The sequence below is a fragment of the Melospiza georgiana genome, chromosome 8 (genome assembly GCF_028018845.1).
Source record: "Melospiza georgiana isolate bMelGeo1 chromosome 8, bMelGeo1.pri, whole genome shotgun sequence".
Taxonomy (NCBI): domain Eukaryota; kingdom Metazoa; phylum Chordata; class Aves; order Passeriformes; family Passerellidae; genus Melospiza; species Melospiza georgiana.
Window position 1 is genome coordinate 21,931,512 of NC_080437.1, and position 24,026 is coordinate 21,955,537.

At 34.7% G+C, this 24,026-nt stretch overlaps 1 protein-coding gene across 4 annotated transcripts in view; it reads left to right on the plus strand.

Annotated features, from left to right (window-relative positions):
* IDE (insulin degrading enzyme) overlaps positions 1-24,026 on the plus strand; it is a 53,184-nt gene that overhangs the window by 18,379 nt on the left and 10,779 nt on the right. For 3 of the 4 annotated variants that reach the window (XM_058028684.1, XM_058028681.1, XM_058028685.1), the window contains exons 11-20: positions 1,955-2,058; positions 7,313-7,415; positions 8,405-8,527; positions 9,165-9,247; positions 13,294-13,438; positions 16,090-16,200; positions 17,468-17,588; positions 19,115-19,206; positions 21,492-21,603; positions 22,660-22,827. In XM_058028684.1, coding sequence (XP_057884667.1) covers positions 1,955-2,058; positions 7,313-7,415; positions 8,405-8,527; positions 9,165-9,247; positions 13,294-13,438; positions 16,090-16,200; positions 17,468-17,588; positions 19,115-19,206; positions 21,492-21,603; positions 22,660-22,827 — 1,162 coding nt within the window. Of the gene's footprint in view, positions 1-1,954; positions 2,059-7,312; positions 7,416-8,404; positions 8,528-9,164; positions 9,248-13,293; positions 13,439-13,961; positions 14,107-16,089; positions 16,201-17,467; positions 17,589-19,114; positions 19,207-21,491; positions 21,604-22,659; positions 22,828-24,026 lie in introns of all 4 variants that reach the window. The other variant, XM_058028682.1, reaches the window with a different exon arrangement.

Here is a 24,026-nt window from a genome sequence, read left to right on the forward strand (position 1 = left end):
GTATTTGATTATCCACTTAATAAATACAGGCATCTGTGAGGTCCATTGCACTTCTTGTATACTGCATAGGCCTTAATTTTGGCAGTCAAAAAGTCACATTCTGTTCACTCTTCCATTTTATACTTCTGTATTTGGTAGAACTGATTATACAGTAACTGGAGGTGCTATTTGATCTGTTTCAGTGTTTCTAAAGACATATGTACCTTACCATTGCATTTGGTAGCTAAGTGTTCTCTAGAGAAATATTAGACAAAGAATATTTTTTCATAAACACTGTGTTCCTTAGTTCATAGTGTTGAAATACTGCAGTAAGCAGAAATGTTTGTATTAAGATTATTGCAAATTACAAATGCTTGACTTCACAGATGTGATTGTATGTTGCTACTGAAAGAATCATGTACTTTTACTTGGTCTTTCATGCTTCTTGCAAAATTCCCTCATTTTGTGCTAATGGAAGATTTAGGGGGGTTTACTGATTTTTTTTTTCTGTTCTAGTGAAATTACACAACTTTTCTACATTGCAGCCATTTGTCATTTTATACCTAATGTCTGTCTCCATCTGTTCAGAGAAATTTTTGGCTTCTTTGCAGGAATTTCCGGTTTAAATTCTTTTGCAGGAATTGCATGTCTAAAATAATGGTGTTTAATTTTCAACTTTTCTATCTGTATGCTGAAAAGCATTAGACTTGGCTGAAAACATGTAAATGGATATTTAAAGAGCTCCAGTGTGGCATGCTGTCTCTTGCTTTTGTTCTGTCCAATGCCTAAAATCTCTAAAAAATGGACTTCCGACTTCTGAAACAGTCTTTCAGTAATTGTTGGATTATTTCTGATTACAATTGCTGTCTCCAAAAATCAGGCCAGGAAGTTGCCAGCAGTGTTCCAAAGAGCAGGGTATTGAATGAGGACTTTTTTTTTTTTTTAACTGTCTTTCTTTTGCTTTGCAGTGTGAATGGTAATTTTTGTTCTGCTTTAGTAGTTAAATGACCATCAAATTCTGAATCTTTAGCATTCTCACTTGAATTTTTAATAACACAGGTTTGGTTCGTTGTCCTTGATGTCCACCCCCTATCACCCTTTTTTTTTTTCCACAATCCTTTTTGTGACTTACTTTCTGTTCTGGAAGTCATTCCACTGTAATTTTTTGTATGATGTATATAATTCAGAAAGCCATTTTGGAATATTTGTGGTTGAGAAAAGTACATTGGTATGGCAAAGTGCAAGTACTGAGCACTTACGTCACTTGGTAATTTTCCCTTGGTAAACAGGTGTTTATCAAGAAAGTTTTCCTGTCAACTACATTAATCATTTTTAGATGAGTTTTAGCTTTTTTTTTTCTTCTGAAGTTGCTATGTACCTTAAGAGATTTTCAGATTGACCCTAAATAAAAAATGTTAGAATTAAGTGTTTAAACATTTGTTATACTTTTAGATATTAAAATATAATTTTCTTTAAATTATTGTAAATAAGAATTGAACTGTTCAAGAGTCCTAAAAAAGCCTAGGTTTTGTGTTTCTTTGTTTTATTTTGCTTGTTTATGTTTTGTTTTCCGTAAATGTACTCTCGTGAGTACTTGGTCTTCTTTTACCTTCAGAAATATCCTGCAGGGGTCAGCATTTGCCATGTTATTTTTACTTTAATCAGAATACCATTTAAAGGTGGGTGACTTTTATATTGAGACAGTAAATATTCTAAGAGAGAAGAATGGTAAATATGAATTATGTAAAATTGCCTAGTACGTGTGAAATATGATTATATAGTTAGAATGCTACTCCCTCTTGTTTAGTTTTGAGGGAGATTTTAAAACATCCTACACATCCCTAATTAGAAATTACCAAAGTAATACAGCTTTAGTGACCAGGAGTGTTTGCTTTTGTTTCCTCTACTGAACCATACCTTTTTCATGCTTACTTTTGTTTCATTCACCCACATATTCCTCGGCTTTGTTTTTTAGTATTATCCTATAGAAGAAGTATTGGCTGCTGAATATTTGCTTGAAGAATTCAGACCTGATTTAATAGAGATGGTACTGGATAAATTGAGACCAGAAAATGTTCGGTGAGTTAAACTGTATTTTAACACAAACATCATAGGAAAGCAGATGAACTAATGGAAACACAAAATCTTAGGTGTCTCTTGCAGCTCCAAAGTAAATGTGATTGAAAAACATTCACTATGTTTCTTTGTATGAGAAGGTCATAGATATATGTTAATTTATTTTCAAAAGTTGATGTATTTCAAATAATTATTAGATAATGTCAAATAAACTTGAGTTATGAACTATATTTGCAAATGTGATGGGTTCTGGTGTTTCCGGAGATATGCAAGTAATGATGGAATAAATAGAGTTGCCTATATCAGCAGCAGTAGTTGCCATAGTAATTAATGCCCTTTAAAGAAGGGCCCATATCTTTGTGTGTGGGTGTGCATCTGTGTGTAATGTGCGTGGGATACTTCAGCTGGAGCTTGACTGTGTCGAAAGATTATCTTTTGAACAAACAATACCTTAATTAAAGTCTCTAGTTCTGTTTCCCAAAGTATTTAATACCTCTCTATTTGGAATGTATTTTCAAGTTACTCTACCACCCAAGTTCTTGAACATTTGATACCTCTAACATATGAGCACTGTTTTTAGTAATTAACATAGAGAACGTGTAATTACTTGATCTCTGTAGAAAGCTTAGCCAAATTCCACGTGAATGTGAACTTATAACTGATTTTAGAGTTGCTTACAAGCAATAGGTAAACCTGAGCTGATGCTGATTTAGTAAAGAAGCTGCAGGTGTTAATGAGATCTGATGTTTATTATAGCTTTACATAGCTTTGAAGCATAGGTCTTAACATTGCAAGAAAATAGTCAGTATTATCTGATTCATAATGTAAATTGGGTCTTTGTTACTGCCCAGAGAACTTCCAAGGCATCTTCTTACTCAAACACTGAAAAATTGCTGGAGGAAATTAGTACAGGTGCATACATTCATAGATTCTTCAGCTTGTCAGATGCTTTGCATGCTACAGACCACTTACCACTTTTCTGTGTTACTCTTGTTGCTGGCTGTGCCAGCCTTTTGACATTCTTTCCTGACTTAAGAAATAGATGTCATTTAATAGATGAAGAAATGTGTCATTTTAAACTTTTGTATAAAAAAGGTGCTAAATATTGAAAGAAAAAAATGACTTTCAGAACTGGAATAAACCTGGTTTTATGGCTTCTTCAGTTAACTGTTAAAGAAATTATATATGTCTTATCAGACTTTCCTACTTTGATTTCACTGAAAGAAAATACTAACTTGTATGTAGTACTATATTCCTTTTAGATATATTTTAAGCACTTACCCTGTGAAATTAGAAGTAGATTGAAATGAACTGCAATTTTTAAAAATCTTTTACTTAACTAAGACCTTCAAAGTATAGTAAAATATAACAGGGAATATAATTTTATGGTATCTTTTGTTTTAAATTGCTGTCAAGATACATTATCTTGGGAAGGGGAAATTTACTTAAGTATTGCTAAAAGTGATTTTGTGGTACCTTATGAAGATTCAAAAAAGCCACTGTGGATTTTGTTTTTAGTGGGCTCTTCTAAAAGAATGAGTTGAGATTACAGTTGTTAATAAAAGGATCCCTTTGTGATACCCTTTTTTTAAAATTACATCTGTATCTATATGAATAGAATGAATTACCAATTCAGTAGCCCGCTCCCTTTTGTCTTTTTTGAGCAATTCTATATGCTTGTAAAAGAACTTCTGCACATCTGCTTTCAATATCTATATTTTTTGGTGATCCACCATTTACTGATGTGTATGCTCATGTTTACCTTTTTGTTCTCCCTTTTTATGAAAGAATTATTATGTGCCACATCCTAACTTTGCCTGTTGTTTGGCATTGTTTTCCTGGTTTTATTGTTTTTTTTTTCTTTTTATGTCTTGCATACATTCTGTCTTGAGGTGCTTTACTTGGCACTGATTTGAATTTTTTCTTTGTATTGTGGTTTTATTTATCATTTCTTTTCCATTCACCTATACTAAGGACCTCTTGGCATAGCTATATTGTAGTAACTGCATTCAGTGTCTTTTCCAAAGTATGGTTTTTCGACTATTATTTTCTTAACAAACCTTGAGTTTAAAAAGTATGAAAAAAACCATACAGATGGTATGCATATAAGTATGCATGTGCTTCCATTTGACTGATCCATAATAGAAAGTGTTCATATTCTCCTCCCACTTCCACACTACTTGTTGCATTTAGTGCCTTAATTTTCCTAAGAGAGAAACTTTAAAATGTAAGTATTATTTTTACTTGTTCACACTGTATTGGGTTTTACCAACCTGTGAAGATAAGGGAATAGACTTGGCATGTGTAGCAATCTTAGCTGAAAAATGTATTTTTCCTATCATTTCCAAGGCATATTTTCCCTTCAACATCTGCAGAATAAATGCTCTTATTAAAATTTAAGAGGATAGTGACTCACCAGATTAAGCAGCTAAAGAACATTTTCCCCTGGATAGTAAGTGGGTTTTTTTTCCTCTATTGATAGCAGAAGTGCTGCACTAGTACTGTCCTAGAGGGAAGAAAAATAAATAAAATGAAAGCCAAAAGTGTTGATAAAGAAATTTCTTACTACTGGAATTTCACAGACTCTCAGCAAAGTTATCTCAGTGCACTTGGTGATGCTCACCATGAAGGTAAACATGCTAGAAATATCTGTTTGTTTTTAATTGCATTGGATCTGAGCATCCATTTTGAAAATGACAATTTCTTCACTTATTTCCCCCCACAAATCCTTGGTAGCAACTTAGTTTTACTGAACACTGAGAACTAACTTGTGCTTCTGCAGTGATCAGAGTGCTGCAGCCCAGCAGCAGCTCTGTGTGTAGTTTCGCCTTACTCTGGTTTCTGAGGGGATTTATATGTGAGGGCCTTTGAGGAGCTTGTGTTACCTCACATCAGTTTTACTGATGGTTGGATTATGGACAAATGTAGGCTTTTGTTATTTTTGGCTCAGTTATGTTTTGTTATGTATTTGAATGAGAGAAAAATAATTTCTTCCATTGTTTGATAGCATCACAATTTGGAAGACAAAGTTTAAATTAGGTAAAAAAAAAATCAGTCCTGTATAAGTATAGATGTGCTTTTACACATTTGTTACTTATGTCACAAATACTGACTAAGTATTCTAAGTCTATTACTTTTCCACCTTTAAAACCTTGAGTTTCAGTACATAAATCTAGAGTATAATAGTTGATAATCTTTTGTGGAAGTACATTCATTTTAAAGCACACATCCTCTTCCCAAGTAACACTGTCCTGTGGATTTGTCACCTGTAGCTTCAATTTAGATTTCAGGAGGGTGAAAAACAGGACAGTATTTAGTAAATATGCATCACTGTGGTTGTTTCTGAAATTGGGTATTACAGCAGATTGCATGTCCAGGAATGTATATAGAGAAGTAAATAGCATTTATTAATGGCTCAAGCCTAAATATTCTTAAACAGGTCCTATTGAAGATTACCTGATTGCCTGTTTTGATTTCCCACTGCATTTCCACACTGTCCTAAAACATATGGATGTTCATAGTGCTGGATGTTCATAGTGCTGGATGTTCATAGTGCTGTACAGCACAACAGAGACATGAAAAGCAAAAGTAATGTTACATAATTGGTGACTTTAGAGATGGATTATATATAGAAATAAAAATATATTATATATAGAAATACCTGCATGGCATAGCATTTCTACCTGCTGTGCTTCTCTTCCTCTCTTTTTGTGTCCTGGTCTTCTTTCCTGTTGGTCTTAAGTTGTAATTCTTGGGCAGACAAAATGCCTTTGATTTGTTTCTATTGTTGTGGGTATGTTTCTGACAACTCAAAATGTCATAATCATTCCAGTAGTCATTTGTGATAAATCACTGTTCTGTTGAAGCAGAACTGCTTGGAGAATTACAATGTTGATTTCCACAATATTGTTTTCTATGCAGTGAATAGACAATTATTTTTAGCTCTTGAATTTTACTATGGTCTTGTAGGAAATGTTTGGGTGCTTGGATTGTCATTACTACTTGAGTTGTAAGTATGTTGGAGAAGGGTAGGAGGCAGAAAGGTTGAATAACAGACATATTCTAAGAGTATATTCTAGCACTCAACATCTGTCTTGCTGCTCTAGCCACATAAATATTGGAATTTTATTAGGATAATTTTTTCACTTAGAACTCTGACTTTTTCTTATTATTATTTACTGTGCAAAAAGATCTGGTAGGTAGGTTGCTCTGAAATTCTAAGAGACTTTATAGTTTTTGTAGTCTCTTAGCAACTTTGTGCCTCTGTTGCGGTTTAACCCCGGCCAGCAGCCAAGCCTCACACAGCCACTTGCTCACCCACCTACCAGTGGGATCAGGGAGAGAATCTCAAGGGTAAAAGCTGGAAAACTCCTGGGTTCAGATACAGACAGTTCAATAGGGAAATCAAAAGCAAAAAAGCAAAAAAAAAAAAAAAAAAAAAAAGAGCGCAGCAAGGAATCAATGTGCTGCTTCCCAAGGGCAGGCAGGTATTTAGTATTTAGTCCAGGAGAGCAGGTAGTTGTGCTTCCTTTTTTGACCATTTCAGATTTCTTAGAAACATCTATTTAATCTTCCATTGAATAGTTTTTTGTGTCTGTTGTGTACATTGTTCAGTAGAATTAAAGGAATTTTCTTGATACCTATCATGCAGGCTACTAACAAAATACTGATAAGTTTGTAATTTTCTTTATTCTGGATTTCTTCTTTTTTAGTGTATTCTTTAGTTCAGGCAGCACCTTGATGATTGGAGTTCTTAGTCACATGGTTTAGATAGTTCTGCAAGAAGCAGGGAGTTGAATGTGAGATCATCCTTATGAGTCCCTTTCAAATGTGAGGTTATCTACAATTCCTGTGACACTAGGAATGGAATAAAATTTCTATAATCAGTATTTTCACATATTTGGATGTTCATACAGGTGTATAGAAAATGTAATTGCTTCATCAGTTTTCTAGAAGGCTGCAAGAACTGCTTTGTTTTCTGCAAAAACAAAAGTCTTAGAAATTGCATGCTGCACTTCTGTTGTGTAACCCCAGGTTGTAACACTTCAGAAAAACAGTGGCATTAAATGACTGTGGTAACCTGATTTCATGGTTAACCTTAGCATGTAGTTCAGTATACTTACACTTGCTCTCCTGCCCTGTAATTGTCTCTGGACTGTTTGCAGAAATAAAGGTGTTCTGGTGATGAAGCGTGCTTGGAAAAATGTCTCAGTGTTTTCTCAGACCCATTCATGCCCAAATGTCTCTTTGTTTTCAGAGTTGCAATAGTTTCCAAGTCTTTTGAAGGAAAAACAGATCGAACAGAAGAGTGGTATGGAACACAGTACAAGCAAGAAGCAATTTCTGATGAAGTTATTAAGGCATGTTAAAATTTGTAACATTCTAATATCTGCAAATGAAAGTCAGTGGTAAATTCTTTGTCCAATTTTCCATATAGTTGAAGGGGGAGCTTAAATCCACTGCTTTCCGTAGCATGAAAATCATACAATGAGTCTGTTTAATGTTAAAGGAAGTAAAAATGTTATATCAGTCTTTAGATATCAAATATTTATTGCATAGGAGGGATATATTTTAATGGTTATAAACCATGGTAAGTGCAGGGAATGTTACAGTTTTTTCCTGAAAGAAGAAGAAGATCCCTAATATGCAGTGGTTGAATAAAAATGTAAGCATTAATATCTCAAAACTTAAAACTCTCTGTTATCTGTTAATGAACTGATCAGTACTTAAAAAAGGAATTTTTAAAAACTGTTCTTTGTAACTATTTCTGAAGTTGATTTTTGCAGCATAGAAAGTATGTTTTGCCAGTTAAATGAGACTGTAAAAATCAAAACTCAAAAAAAAAAAAAAAAGAGGAGGGCAAATCCATGTCAAAACTTTTTATTGTTCTGATCTTCCAAGAAGAGATGGCTGTAAAATTTGCCTTAGGGCTGAATTGAACCTTCTGAGTGTGCTCTGAACAGACATTGCATAGGAGCACTTCCTTGACGTTGACCTTGCCTATGTTCTTCATTAGAATTCTTAGTTAAGTGTTCAGTTTAATGTCTTCATTTATGGTTCACAGTAGCAGAAAATATAAGATATAAACCTACCCTCCTCTCTACTATGAACTTTTCAAAATTATTTTTCTGTAATCCTCCTTCTAAGAGCAATTCATCCTGCTGGTTGTCTACTCCAACTTTTTTTTTCCCAGCTATTTCTCTCTTTCCCTATTATCTTAATAATATTTACACAGAACGTACTGGAATACATTTTTAAATCTTTTGTTTTAGTGTAAAATAAATAAACCCATATATGCTTTAATTAAGCAGAAATTGGCGTAGCTTCATTGTTTCTTCTATTGATCTAGAAATGGCAAAATGCTGACCTGAATGGGAAATTCAAGCTTCCAATGAAGAATGAGTTTATTCCTACAAACTTTGAGATTTTGCCATTGGAAAAAGATGCAACACAGTACCCTGCCCTTGTCAAGGTAAACTATCTGTATTTGTCCTGTTTACTGCTTGACCTTCTGGGAAGTTAGAATTTAATTCCTCTGTTTTATAAAATATAGCTCACCTCATATTTCAAAGTATAGAAAACAAAAAAGTAGAAAACTTGAATATTTTGCTACAAAGACAGTAACAAAGAAAGTTCATTTTTTGCTGAACTTTGGACTGTGACAATTTGTGTTCCTAGGAAAGTGAATCTAGATACAGCTTGAACTCTCTCTGCCCTTTTGAAAGTGTGTCAACAGTTGATAAAAATAGCAGTAGAGCTGTTTATTCAGCAGAAGGGTGACTGCCACTCTTATATATTTTTGACCACTGTTGAGTAAGCTGAGGGTGTAGGGAAGGCTATTGTTTTGTAACTCTGTACAGAAAATGCCTGTGATTGCATGGAAAAATGAGAGAAGTGTCATTTAGTGGTCTCAAAATATAGTGAGTATATATTCAATACATTGAATATATCTATATTCACTATATATACTGAATATTGTAATTCAAGCAATGGGAATTTAAGGGGATAATTCTAAGTGGTGATTTGAAGTGGTGAAGAAACTTTTTTTAAAGCTGTGGCATATATTGCAGTTAAAAGATGACTTAACCAAACCTCTTTTCTTGACACAGGACACTGCTATGAGCAAACTGTGGTTCAAGCAAGATGACAAATTTTTTTTGCCAAAAGCTTGTCTCAACTTTGAATTTTTCAGGTATGCAGTGTTAAGTATATCACATAAAGTTATCTCCAAAAGTTTCTTATTTATTGGGAATCTGCATTTCTGCAGCAAATGCTTTCTTGCACTTCAGAGTCTTTGTCCTTACTTTGAATATGAAATAAGGCTTAGATGCAGGAAGGCACATCTAAGAAATGCAGTAGTTGAGTAGCAAGAAATTTTATGTGCTCCTTCCATATTGAAAGGAAAAGTTTACCTAAAAATACTTTAAAACCACATTTTCTTTTATATTTTATTTGCTATACCTAAAATATACCTGCCAGTAGAACCCACTACATATTGCAATATCCCTCTTTAAAAATAATTGTGTATTTTTAAATTAATTACTAAATCACAGCTATTTTAACATGTATTTTCTTTATGAAGTGCTATTCTGATAATAGTTTTAGGCTCAAATTCTCTTTTCATTTGCATACTGCAAATCAATTTAAAAAAGTGCTTAAAATTTTGGGATTTTACTTAACTGACACCCATAACTGATTGTACTTTTTTTTTTAAGAGCATTGTCTATATTATCAATAAGTTTTTGATTCTGATCTCAGGATATATGATAAAATGATGTAGTGTTAATTCTGGTCTTGCATGACTTTCATCATAGGAAGATAGTCTTTTTTGAGTGAGCATGACAGTGGAACTTCTTTATGTTCCTTTCAAGTAATAAATTTCTAACTTTTGAATTAAAAAAAGTTTTTAAAGTGCTGTTTTTAAAGTGCAGCTGATTCTGTTTTTGTGAACTACTGAAAGCCAGAAAAAATTCAGGGACTCTCCTTTTGCCTAATTAAGTTACTTGGTGATATTGATGGAAGGGCCATTGTGGGGGCTCCCATAGATGCACTGTTGAATTCTTGGTTTGAGAGAACTCTTGAAATTTTCCTTGCAGGATATTATACAGAGGTTTTTTCAGTGTGTGTCATGTCTTGGTACTGGTTTTGATACTAGTGGGGGAAAATAGTTTGCTTGGGCATTTTCTCTTTTTTGCTTTTTGAAACCACAGGCCAGATGTTAGAACTGTTTCAATGTGTGTTATAACTTCAATGTGTCAGGAAATGGAGGATCAAAATGGGAGCTCCCCATCTCTTGTTCAGAGAACAGCAATTGCAGTGCTTTGCCTTCTTTTTCATTCTTGGTGGCTTTCCTTTGTGCTATGTTTGGCCAAAATCCAAAATAGGATTTTACTGATGGACACTGAGTTTACAGTTGTGGTGTTTTTTTAAATCAATTCAGGTGAACCATAGTGAACTATAATATCAATAATCTGTGAATGAATAAAAGATAATAATTGGGTTTATGGAGAGCACACAAAGGTATAAGTGTATGCAATACACACAGTATCTTAGAATAGTTTGTGTTGGAAGTGACCTTTAAAGGTCCAGTCCAGCCCTCCTGCAGCAAGTGGGGATATCTTATCTAGACCTGTGGAGATGGTATTTCCCAGTTAGATGTGTGCTTTCATCTCAGTGTGCCCTTATAAAAAGCCAAAAGTACTTGAGCTTTGCTGACCATTGTAATGGAATGATTTACCTCTTTCCTCCTAGGAGCAGTTCCAGGTGAGAGCTGGCTTTTTTCCTTAGGGTTGGGAGCAAGGGTTTTTTTCTTTTCCTTAAAAATGAGATGGTAATTGTGCATGAGTGAGGAGATTTTGACAATACTGGGTACATCACCTCTAAAAGATGTTGTGAGCAGCTTTGTCTAGTTTGGATACTTAAAAAAGGTTCTTGGAGAATCTGTCTCTATTTGGTCATGGTGATGGTCATTGAAGGAAATGGTGAAATGCAGAGTGTTTATTTATGAGACTTGATGGAATCACTCATGTCTCATGGGACCAAGTGAACTGGTGAAAAGCCACTTTTATGACATAGTTTTTCACAAAAAGTCTAAGCCTTAATTCTAGATCAAAATATGAAGCCTGTGCTGCCTTGTAGTGGATTACAAGAGTTTGTTTACACTATAGACTGCTTCAGTATGATACAAAATCTAGGAGGATTTCTTCTGCCTGCAGCCCTGCTCAACATGAACCATAGAGAGAATCCTGGTCCTGATGTTGTAGTAGCAATTGCTGTGTAGATAAATTAAGAGGAAGTTGATGAGGTTGGTTTCTCCCTTAAATATACAAATTTCACAGGAACAGCATGTGTATGAACCTCTTGAAATCACCTTGTTCCAAAACTGAAAAAACCCAGGCATCCTTGTGGTAAAGAAACATTGCAGTAAAAACATCTGGCATACTGCCCAGCCTAAAAGAGGATGATAACCTTTTGCATTTGTATGCATTGCAACTTAAAAGCTCAAAAAGTATCCTTTTTAAAAAGGAAGTAAAACAACCATGTAATGTGGTAATGCTTTGAGACTCAGCACTTGAGTGTTGATTCCAGCTGTGTCACTTACTGCTGTTTGAAAGGGGAAAGGACTGGACTTTATGGGTTTTTTTTTTTCAACAACTCAATCATTAGTGATCGAGTTGTTCTACTTCTTTGAGTCTAGTGAAAAAAAGGTAAGCTAGAAATAAGCATTTGTTTACAAAACTGTCAAGTAATAGGAAGCAACTCCCAGAGCAGTGTTGTAATAATTGTTTTCTGTTATTTTTCACTTGAGGATTAATGATCTAGTAGTTTTGATTTTGTTCAAAGTTCCCAGTTGGCCTTTGCCAGCTAAGTGAGAGTACAGAATATAAAAGTGATACAGACATAGTAATCACTCAAACTGATTAAGTCTGGGAAAAATGGGAAAGAATTTAATGAGTCTGGAGGAAGGTTTATAGGATTGACCTACATCTCACTTTGAATTTGGTCTTAATTAAAAAATTCAATAGTAATTGGATTTATATCATTTGGCATATTAAAATTGCTCCGTTTTGGGAAATTCTCATTGTAGGGAGAAATGCAAAGACAAGTTCTTTTGTCTTTTTTACTGACCTGTTTGTTTAATCTGGGCTAAGATTTCAGACTATAACAGAGGCTCTGCTTCTCAAATACATATATTTGAAATTATTAATTTAGTTTGTTAAAATATCTTCCTGTGCTTCCTTAACCTAAAAGGAAGGAGAAGTTAAAAGCTATGAGGAACCTTCTTAAAAATATCTTTGCCATGTGTTTTAGTAATCAGTTGGTGTGTTGAGATCTTGTTTTACTACATTGATGTTGATACACACAGTGACATACCCTGCTGTATAGATGTAAACATATGTAATAGCCTGAATATCTGACTGCTTCAGGAAAAAGTCAGGTTTGAATTGTAAGCCATATACTGACAGCCAGTGCTTCAGATACTGGTGATCATATCTGTGACATTGAGAATGAATTTACATGCACTTCAGAGATTTTACCAATACATGTAGTGCAAATAACTTGTCTTCTCAAGTCTTTAAAACAGACAGGTATTAAACAATTAGCATGGTTGAAGCATTACTTGAGTCTTTGAGTTGCATTTCTCTTTTTGAGAAATTTACAAGAGTGTTGTGTATGATCATGTGCTCCTAATGCAACAGTAGGTTTTGGAGAGTTGTTGCCATTGAAAAAATAACACAAAAAATTACAACAGTAAGAAAATGGATACACAGACTTATCTCTTAAGCTGACCTTGGCATGTACTGCATATTGTCATACCAAAAATTGTTGACCTCCTAATTTTTGTAATAGAAACTGATAGTGTATGAGTATTAATTAATTAATGTTCGGTACATGGACTTTTATTTTGGTCTGTTAAGCTATGTTGGTGTATTTAGTTTCTTTTACTCCTGATGAATTCTGACTGTGCAGCTAAGTAAATAAAACCTGTCTTGATTTATGAGCATAAATAGAATATCTCTGGGATCTTGAGTGAATTTAGTCATCAAACCATATGCAAGCTAAGTAACACTTTTCAGATGTGTTCATATTTGGCTTCAAAATAGGAGTCCTTCAGAATGGGATCCATCAACATAAAACCCCAGAAAATACTGTTTCCTTCAGATCAAACTTAAAAGGCCAAAAGAAACAGAGAAGTAATTTTAAACTGCATATTTTACTTTCAACATTTTCTTCCAGCCCATTTGCTTACGTGGATCCCTTGCATTGTAACATGGCCTATTTGTACCTTGAACTACTCAAAGACTCCCTCAACGAGTATGCATATGCAGCAGAACTAGCTGGCTTGAACTATGATCTCCAAAATACCATCTATGGGATGTATGTAAGTACTCAAGTCAAGGAAAAGCTTAGAGCCTTAAAACTACTTCCACTCATCAACATTTTTATATTGATTTGATGGAAGGACTTCTAAACAAAAAAATAAAGGCTGTTAGTCTTTTTGATCTTGGTTATTAGCCATCCTTTCTTTGATTTGAATTTTAAGTTGAATTTCATTAAAAATCTTCAACAGTCTTTTAGTTCACATTAAGCAAATTTTCTTCTTTATTTCTATATCATTTGTGAAATTAATTAGATTCTAAGATTTCTTCTTCCATTAAAAAAAACCCACAACCCTAAACCAAGCTTACATATTTGTTGGTCAGATATCTACTAAAAACTTTCTGACTGATGGGGTAAAAGACCCCCTTTTCGTGCTATTAAATAAATAGTATACTTCTGCTTTCCTGTTCAAGAACTACTGATCATGAGGCTGCATATACATACTCTTCAGTCATGTTTCTTCATCCATTACCTTGTCACTGCCTGAGGTATCAAAGCATTTCTTTTGTTTTTCTTTTTGTTAGTCGCTACATTTATGCTGATCCTCTCCATTGCAACATGACATACCTGTTTATCAGGTTATTGAAGGATGATTTAAAAGAGTATACATATGCAGCACGCCTCTCAGGTTTGGTCTATGGCATTGCATCAGGAATGAATGCAATACTTGTAAGTAAGAAAAGATCGCAGGAGGAAATGAAACAGCTTGGGAGTTGTTGAGCTTGGAGAAAACATTGGACTTCTGCATTTCTAAATGAGATGGTTAATGATTTTTTTTCCTTGCATATATCTCATGAATTGAAGGCAATGCAAGACTGTATTTTAATCAGTACTGAGTGACCTGTTTAAGATTGCAGTGTCTTGTGAACGTGTGTAGTGCAATTGTTGCATTCTAGTTCACATTTTTACTTGTTGCATGATAATCTGGAAAGCAGTATTGCTGGTTTTTCTGTATAAAAATATTAACTTTTCTGTTGAATGAATCCTCAGCTTTGCAGATTTTGTTATAATTATCTAATTCTACTGTAGTGAGCTGTGGAGATGGATTGTGCATGTGTTCATTAGAATGCAATGCTGGATATTTATGCCTTTTTCTTTTGTTTTTATCACATTTTAAAATCTGCTATAAAGCATTGACAATACTTGATAAATACTGGTATTATGATAAATTCTTACTTCTTATTCAGCTTCTCTTATGAGATTTATGATAGGAGATTTTAGTAGTCTCTCTTGAAGTTTGGTTAAAAGCTTTTGTTAACCACCCTTATGTGCCAGAATGTGTTTTGAAATTTCCTGTAGAAGTGTTACTTTCCAAAGCATTTTAGCAGAAGAATGTACTCTGTATTGTCTTTACATTTTCTACATGAGAGAGTGCTGCATTTTTTAAAATCAAACACAAATATAATTTCCTGCTTGCATTCACCTGACTTACTGCAAACATGAGGTTAACCTCAGTTTCAAAGCTTGCTGATGTTTGTATGATCCGGGTTAATTCCTTAAAAAAAAAGGTCGTAATTTTCTTAATTTTAAGTCGCAGTTATTTTAAATATTATTTGAGAACTTAACTTATTAACTTAACTTAATTATTTGAGAACTTAATATTATTTTCCATATGGTAAGAAGTTTTATAATTAGTAAGTGTAACTTATTAATGAGTATATTGATGCTTTGAGCAAGGGCAGATGCTACTCTGAGAAGTCACCCATGGTGATTGTTGAACTCTTTGGGTTCCTATGCTAATTTAGCATACCAACCTTTGTCATAAATTTATTTATGATAACTTTGTCTTCAGATCCATTGTTAGCTATGTTTCAGCAACTACAGAACAATATATTCTTCCTACTGAAAAGCAGGAATTCTATATGTTGGTTTATGCTCTAAAGTTTAGTTTTACTTCTAATTAAACTGCACAAATCAAATCAAATTCCTGGTTTGAGATACCAAATTTTGAAGTTTTTCCCTGCAAAAAAAGACCTTTTAATGCCTTTTTGCCAGAGAAATTTTCTATAGCTTGATGAAATCATACAGTCATTTTAAAGTTTTATGTTATTTTTTAAATGAGTAAGTCTATTTCATTTATGCTTTCAAAAATATATATGATCAGATCAATGTGTCATCACAATTCTAGGATGACTACCTTGATGTTTTAGCTCAACAGCATCCTGGTTATAAGGTGTGCTGCTGTTTATAGCTCCCCTTTTGTGTAGTATTGCTTACTTCCCCTTAAATATTCTTTGATCAAGAACATAGCTATGAATCAAGGATTAAAGTAAATCAGAGAAGTAAATTTTAGAAAGTTTTGAATTCAGACCTCACTACTAAAGTGAGGAAACCTAGATTAAAACCATTTCAGTACTCCAAGACTATAATCATTAAATATCTGTATTCTGAGTACAGTTTACTTACACCAACATGAAATTCCATGAATTCTGTACATTTAGAACTCCTGTGCAAATATGCAATAATGTATTTGTCAGTGAGTTACCTTTTGATGGGTAAAAGGATTTAACTGAAGAATGATTAAATGTTCTGTAATGGTGAATTTAGCGTAAGTATTGAAAAGCACATTGCTCATGGCGTTGTACAAGACTTGGTAATGGGTTTATTCTTTTATTTTCCACATTTAAAGCAACTTATGCACTTTTTCCATAGCTCTCTGTGAAAGGTTATAACGACAAGCAACACATCTTGCTCAAGAAGATCATTGAGAAGATGGCTACTTTTGAGATCGATGAAAAGAGATTTGAAATTATCAAGGAAGCGGTAAGCTGCATGAGAAATTCCCATTTTGGAGTAATTGACAACTGAATGCATTGACCTGGTGGGAGATCTGAGGGCTGACAGTCTGTGGAAATAGAGGGTGAAATGCTGCGTTAGTGGGACTTCAGATGGTTTTTTCCTTTTTTGTGGCTGTGAGTTTCTCAGAGTTGTGTATGTAACATTCTTCGGTTAAAAATAACTGGTCCTGGAATCTTTTTTTAGTCAGTCTTTCTTATGATGTATCAAGGAAGCACAGCTTGCTTTGGTAGGAGTAGAAATCAAAGTAGGGGGATGGAGGGGAAAGTCTTAACTTTAAATCCTTTTTGCAATTTGGAAAGGCTGCAGTAGGAATTAGGCATAAAAGAAGTGGGAAATACATGAAAGGGGAAAGGAAGTGTTGAAAAAGTTAGTAACGTTTCTTTTTCCTGGATTTGTCTTGGCTCCTGGGCCTTGATCCTTTGGTGCAAAGGTAGCCACCTGGTTTAGTACGTGCTGATTTCTAGCAGTTACACCAGCTGGGGAGACTTGCCATGTCTCTGCCAGACAGATGAGGGAGATCCCAACTTTGGGCTTCTGTTTGGAGCAGACAGAAGGATACATCCTCAGCAACCTGAGGCATGGTCACTCATGCCCTGAAATGAGTTACTTTTTTCCTACATAGGAAATGCTTACAGCTTGCCAAAACTATTAGTTTGCACTTTCCAGTTTCTCTGGTAGAGGAAAAAGGTTTTGCTTATTTTGTAAAAGCACAGCTGGACTAGAAAGGAGTTTTTTTGCAGAAGCTCCCTGGTTCTTCTCTCATACGTCCTTTATCCATACAAAACACGCAGAGAATTTTCCAGATGCTCCAGATTTTGTCTAAACAAGTCAGCCAAAGTAGGTGACAGAGAGAAAAATACATTTTCTATTAGCAGTATTCCCTCACCCCTGGTCAGTCATCATAGAAGGTGAATTTCCTGGGTAGAACAAATACCCAGGAAATTTGATCTAAACTCCTGTTTACTGCAATAATTTAATTTCTAGGCATTAATTTTATGGGCAAGTTTGATTTCATACACATTTCAACCATCTTAATGGTTTCTGCCTAATCCAAAGGCTCAGAAGACTGCATTATTACTAAGGTGATATAACACAATTTTTTAGAGTTCTAACAAGCAAGGAAATGTTCTCAATACCTGAACTGTATATTTTTGATGTTGAGAGTACAGTGTTAATATGTTTAGAAGTCTATTTCTGAATTTCTAACTTGCACCTGATTTTTTTGGTTTAGTACATGAGATCACTTAACAACTTCAGGGCTGAACAACCTCACCAGCATGCAATGTATTATCTCCGACTCCTGATGACTGAAGTTGCTTGGACCAAAGATGAATTAAAAGAAGCTCTAGATGGTAATGTTCTGCCACTTTATTGTTTTTTTCCTTATGTTACCTAACTATTGAGGGTACCTGTTTTGAACTCTGCTCACTTTTGAAGGGAAGCCCCTGCAGTGCCAGGCCTGAGCTGATGCTGGCTGTGCTGCTCTTGCTCTCCAGTTTCAAGAGAGTAAGAGTAGTTCATGGAAAAGGTCTCAAATGGCAAAACTTGCAGATACAAGTTCAGGCAAAACTTTACTAACTTTGGGGGTACATGGACCTGGATATGGTGAATCCAGTACTTAATCAACATTGGTGAAATAATTTGTCTCTAGTTGACATCTTACAGGCACACTGGAGTGTATCTGCGTTGTACTTCCCAGTGTGCAAACTATTTTGTTTTTTCCGTGGTTGGGGAATCCTAGCTTATGTTTCTGTAGATAATAAAGACCTGTAGCTAATAAAGAAAAAATATGCAGTTTCTGTAGATGATGGCAACAATAATAAAACTATATATAAATAATAAAACATTGTGGCTCTTAACACAAAGTAGGTGCCCCAGTATATTTGAAGGAAGAAGAAATTTTTAATTATGAGATTTAAGTGATTTTTCAAGTCCAGATGGAATGGGGTTCTGAGCAATGAGCCTAGTGGATGGTGTCCCTGCCCATGGCAGGGGTGTCAGAACTAGATGATCTTTAAGGTCCCTTTCAACCCACACCATTCTGGGGTAACTCTGTGTTTGTAGAACTGAAGAACTTTTCCCTACCTGTATTTTACTGTGTTGTATTAAAAGGCTGTTCCTGGGACAGTTTGCAAAATGTCTTGTAATATCTTCTTGGAATACACCAACATTCTTTTCAAGAATACCTGACTTAAGTATTTGTGGGGTTTGATTCAGAACACATATCCATGAATACCCCATCCAACCATCATTCCTCTTACTCCATTGATTCTATAGGGTAAACTGTATTTTGCACTATGTATGAAAACTGCTTTGCAAGGACAGGCTGGATAGAATGTGTGTGTATGTGTTGTGCATGTGTCCTCTAGGATATATTGCCAGAATATTTTTCTTGTGTACCCTTTGTTCCAAAGTTAATAGCAAAACACTATATTTGAGTTGAAGTTCTTTTTCTTAGTCTGAATGGTAAATGCAGAGAGTCTTTCTTGAGCATTATAAACTACATGCTGCTTGTTTAGTAAATAACTAAGGCTTTTCCTTGGAGCACCACCTGAATGATTGCAAGTGTGTTCTCTGGAGAATGAGTGTTTGTTCAGCATGATTAGAAAGGCAGCTTTTTTTAACTTTTTTTTTTTTCCCCCTGAATCTGGGTCAAGACAGCATGTGAATTCTAAGTGAAATAAACTATATGGTGAGTGCTGCTATTTAGACCTGGAAGCATTCCAGTGCTGCATTTTTAAGGAGAGATTTCTCTTCTTCCTAATGACAGAATTCTCCTCCTCTGAGAATGCACTGTATCTAATGATGATTTAGGCCTAGGTCCTTCATAATTTAAAAATGCATTTGAGTGATTTAACTGTCTAAATATGTATTGTAGATGTCACCCTTCCCCGTCTCAAGGCCTTCATAGCACAGCTGTTGTCACGGTTACACATTGAAGCTCTTCTCCATGGCAATATAACAAAACAGGTTGGTTTGATACTTTCTTAATAAAACAATTTTTATTTAAAAGCAGCATAAAAATGAGGCACTGGTTTAATCTTTGCAGCTCTTGAAGCAGTTATGCCAAATGTGATTTCATAATTTCACTTTGTACTTTTTTATCTTTATAGGAGTATGAGAGTGTAATTTTTTCCACTTTAGCTTTAGTAGGCTAAGTGCTGCCTCTATATTGCTCTTGGAAATTTAATAAAAGCAACTTAGGATTTGAAAGTCTATTTTATTTGAAAGTCTGTGTTGCATGTTACTGTGATCAAGCTGCAGAAGGAGTGATGTGCTGCAAATCTTGCTTTTTTCTACTGAAAACCTTCAGAATAACTAGCAAAGATTTAAGAATCCAGCATCCTTCCAGTTAAGTAGTTTGCACATAGCTAAACAGGAATGGTGGACCATGAAAAAGCCAAGTGTCAGCTTTCAGGGGAGTGAAACTCAGAAAACATTTGTTTTGTCTTCCTTTAAAATAGTAACACTTTGTATTTGCATATGAATTCATAAGAAATACTTTAATATATGTACCAATACAAATTCTAATACTATTTTGTATGTTTTTGTGTTCTTTTTTCATAAGGCTTGTTTAGAATATTTTGTGTTAGAACAGCTCTGGGATAGTTTACTAGCAAGGGCTGTTACAGACAATGCTTGTGACTGCTGAGTGTATGGAGGAGAAAGTTAATTTGTAAAGTGGGAAAAAACAAGATAGGAAGGAGCTAATAGCTTGGAGAGACAAACTTTTCTTTGTCAAGAATATCTCTTAAGTATTTGTTAAAAAATTTTATAGAGTGTTCTTCTTGCAGAGAAATTTAAAAATAGACTCTTTTTCCTTCCTTATCCCTTACATGTTTGTATACAAAAGTCAGTTGCTTTTGGAAATAGAACTGAGTGCCCAGAATTTTTTAGATTTCCATGATGATGCAGTTATGTCAGAGAAGTGTATTCTTTACTTGACATAATGGGTGGCTATTGAAAGTCCTACTGCTAAAGAACTGGGAAAGATATCCTGGTGTACCCATAGCTGTGTAATGTTTAGAAATTATCTGCAGACCTCCCTCAATAGAAAGTAGAAAAAGTTATCTGTCCTTCAGTACCCATGATGTGATAATCACTGATAAAACTCAGCAATTTTAACCTGGACCTAAGAAATTTTTCCAACTAAAATAAATCCAAATTTACATTGTCATGTGATACCTTTCAATCATGAAAAAATTTTTCAGTAAATCTGGACTTGAAAAATTAGATTTATATAGCTGCTTGAAATTCCTATTTTTTTTATATTCATTCTGATGCTTGGGCTTTTTTGACAATTTCTTTTATATATTTGCTGTAAGTGGATCCAAAGTAAACTAATCCTGTTCAGAACATCTGTCTGAGCAGTCTTATTGTCAGTGTTTTAATATGATGACTTGACTGAAAGAATAAATAGTCTTTTTCTCTAACTTTTTAAACTGTTATTTTTAGACCTCTATCTTTTTTCTTTGATACTGCATGGGGGTTTTGGAGGTGTTGGTAGGGTGTATGTTTAAGTTTTCAAACCTTTTGCATGCTTTTTATAAAATCACTTGTGTTGTGAGTTTATGGCAATGCAGAATGAGACATTTTAGCTTTCAGCCAAAACTACTTGAGCAGGTTCCTGTAATTTCCTGTGTGCAGGCTACAAGAACACATAACCCTTAAGAGATGGAGCTATTGAGGTTAAATCCTTGAATGAAAGTAATGACTTTGGATTTTTTTCACTCCTTATAGATATTTTTCTAATTCTTACTGTAATCCATCAAATAAAATAAAGTATTTGTGCAATGAGTCTTAACACCACCAACACATCAATGAAATGCATCCTTTACCTTAACCATTTGTTTTCTTAAAATTTTCATCTACTGAAATGCCATTTGCTCTCAGACATTCATTTGAGAGATATTTCCTTTTCACTTTGAAAGATGAGCACATCAAGTAGTGGAGGGAAAGGGAAAAAAACCCATTGATCTTTAATTTCAGAAGCACTGGGGAGAATTGGGAGTAGTTAAATGTGTAGACAATTTAAACATGAAGAAGACACAAAAAAAATCTTGCCCTCCGTATTCACTCTTCCTCTCATCTACTTAACTTCTACTGTATTTGTATTGGATTACAATATCCCTGCTTTATATTTCTGATTTTTTCTTTTCTCTCACAGCACCATCAGTATTTGGAAAGTCTTATGCTGCTGTTAAATACAGAATAACTAATGATCATTAAAAACCCTTTTATGTTTTCTTTTCCAGGCTGCATTAGGAATTATGCAGATGGTTGAGGACACTCTCATTGAGCATGCTCATACAAAGCCACTCCTTCCCAGTCAACTAGTGAGGTACAGAGAAGTGCAGCTTCCTGACAGTAAGTTAAATGATTGATTTATGATCTTTAAGGCACATTAAATTGAGATTCTCCTTGCTCACATTTTAAAATGCATATTACTGTGTTGCTAGGAGTGTGTTTTGAAGTTGAACTTTCTTCAAGTATTCTAAACTTAAAATTCAGAAATATAGTTAGGGTGTGGCTTTCCTGATAAATTTATGTACTAATACATGACCTTTCTAGCACATTTGACAATTACTTGGATTTCATTTTTAATTTGTGTATGTAAATTGGACTCCTTGGGATGACGTGGATGATCTTTTGGTGGCTGCCAACCCACAGCCCTTCTATGATCATACAATTCTGCACTTCAATTCCAAGTCACTTGTTATAATTTATGGAAATAAGAGCCCTGTCCGAGTCTCTGCTACACAGAGTAAATACATTTGAGTAAACACCATTCTTTGAGCATTTCTGAGTGTCAGTTGAGTGTCAAAGAATTGCATGTAATGACTCTTTGCAAAAACAAAAAGCTCTTACACAAATAATTTTTTTTCCTTACACAAAGTCTTTTGGTCTTGTATGTTTTTACTTCCATAGTGAAAAAGTGTTTTTTATAAAAAGGAGGTTCAAGGTATTGCTGAGAGTGGTGACATATGTAGCTGTACAGATAAGATAAATTACCCCTAGCTGATTATCTGTGGGAACTACCATATACAAAAGAAGTTGTTGGTATTAAATGCTGAATTATTTTTAATGTTCATAATAATTTCTGTCAGATTATCTTTAGAAACTGTTTACACAGTAGAGCCTATGCAGAATTTCACTGCAGTTCCAAAAATACTTGTTTGAAGAGAAGCAGCCGGTTTCAATTTACTTGCTAATATTTCCAAGCTGTAACATTTTGATGGTAAAATGATGCATTCTTTTCTTGTCTTATGAAAAGTATGCTTTTAGTGGAAATTCTGCTTTAACAGTCCTAAACCACTTATTATAAGTCTGTTCTACAAACCTTAGCCCATTATGTTTTTAATTGTCAACAAGTGTAAGAATGTACACTTGCATGAACTTCCATGTTTTAACTTTGTCTTTTAGGAGGTTGGTTTGTATATCAACAGAGAAATGAAGTTCATAACAACTGTGGCATTGAAATCTATTACCAGACAGACATGCAGAGCACTTCTGAGAATATGTTTTTGGAGCTCTTCTGCCAGATTATCTCAGAGCCGTGCTTCAACACGCTGCGCACCCAGGAGCAGTTGGGTGAGTTCTCAGCAGCTGTGTGTGCACACCAGTGCCACAGGGACCTGGGGAGGTGCTCTCTCCCTGATTACTGAATGCCATTTCAAGGGCACTTGCTAAATGCAAATCGTCTTAACTGCTGATGACTCAAAGAAATTCTGTGCACAGAGTCTAAAATAAGAACAAGCAGGCATGATTTTTAAGATGTCTGAAATATCTGAAATCAGCTCCAACTCAAAAAAGTGTGATCACTGTGCAGAAAACTTCATGTTAGAATTTGCCAAAAGGAGATTGGATCAGTCCCCTAAATTTCTTGATCTTCTTAAAGAATCAATAGTAGTTTGATGTTTCCTCCTTGTGACTCTACTTGTAGGTGCACTTCAAGATTCGTAGAATCACAGAATCATTTAGGTTGGGAAAGACATCTAAGATCACTGAGTCCAACTGTTAAATTGTAAGGCCTAAATTAGAAATACTGCTGTGTGGGTAATGGTAATCTACTGTATTGGTGAAGACCTAAATACATTTCAGGCTTTTTAAGACTATAGCTGTTCACCAATAAGTACAAATAATTGTTACCTGAACCAGTAAGACTGAGAACTGGCAAGGTTATTCCAAACAGAGTAAGAAGGAGAGATAGAGACTTTGCATGACAGCTCACATGATTGTAATACTCATGAGGAAGAGTACAGGTTTTCCAAAGGTGAGAAGCAGACAAATATTTCAGTGTCATGACTGCCAGGGATGTCAGGCAAGATTAGGGTTTTTGTGAGCAACTGGCAGAACCAGCCATACAATATTCATCACAGCAGTTTCAACTACCTGTGTATGCCTGCTGAAAATAGGATAGACCCAGGTTATTTAACAGGATTTTGAAATGTTCTGGTGGCTGGTTTTGTATAGAAGTTGAAAGTAACAGCTGAAGTTGGGGGGGAACTGAGGAAGAACCAGTTTAGTCCAGCACTTCATAATTGCCAAATAATAGAGCTCACAACACTTAGGAGGGGCTACAGAAATATCATCAAAATCCAGTAAATTTCATGGAATTGTTAGTAAGATTTCTGAGAAAGCTTAGGGAAAAAGAAGTTAAAGAGTTAGAAGTTTGCTAAACAGTAGAAGTAGTAACGAGAATTCTTTCAATAAATGGTTAAGCAGTATGAGAAAGTGGGGGAGAAAAGTTGGCAATGATGGATAAAAATCAAAGTGTTCAAATCATTAAA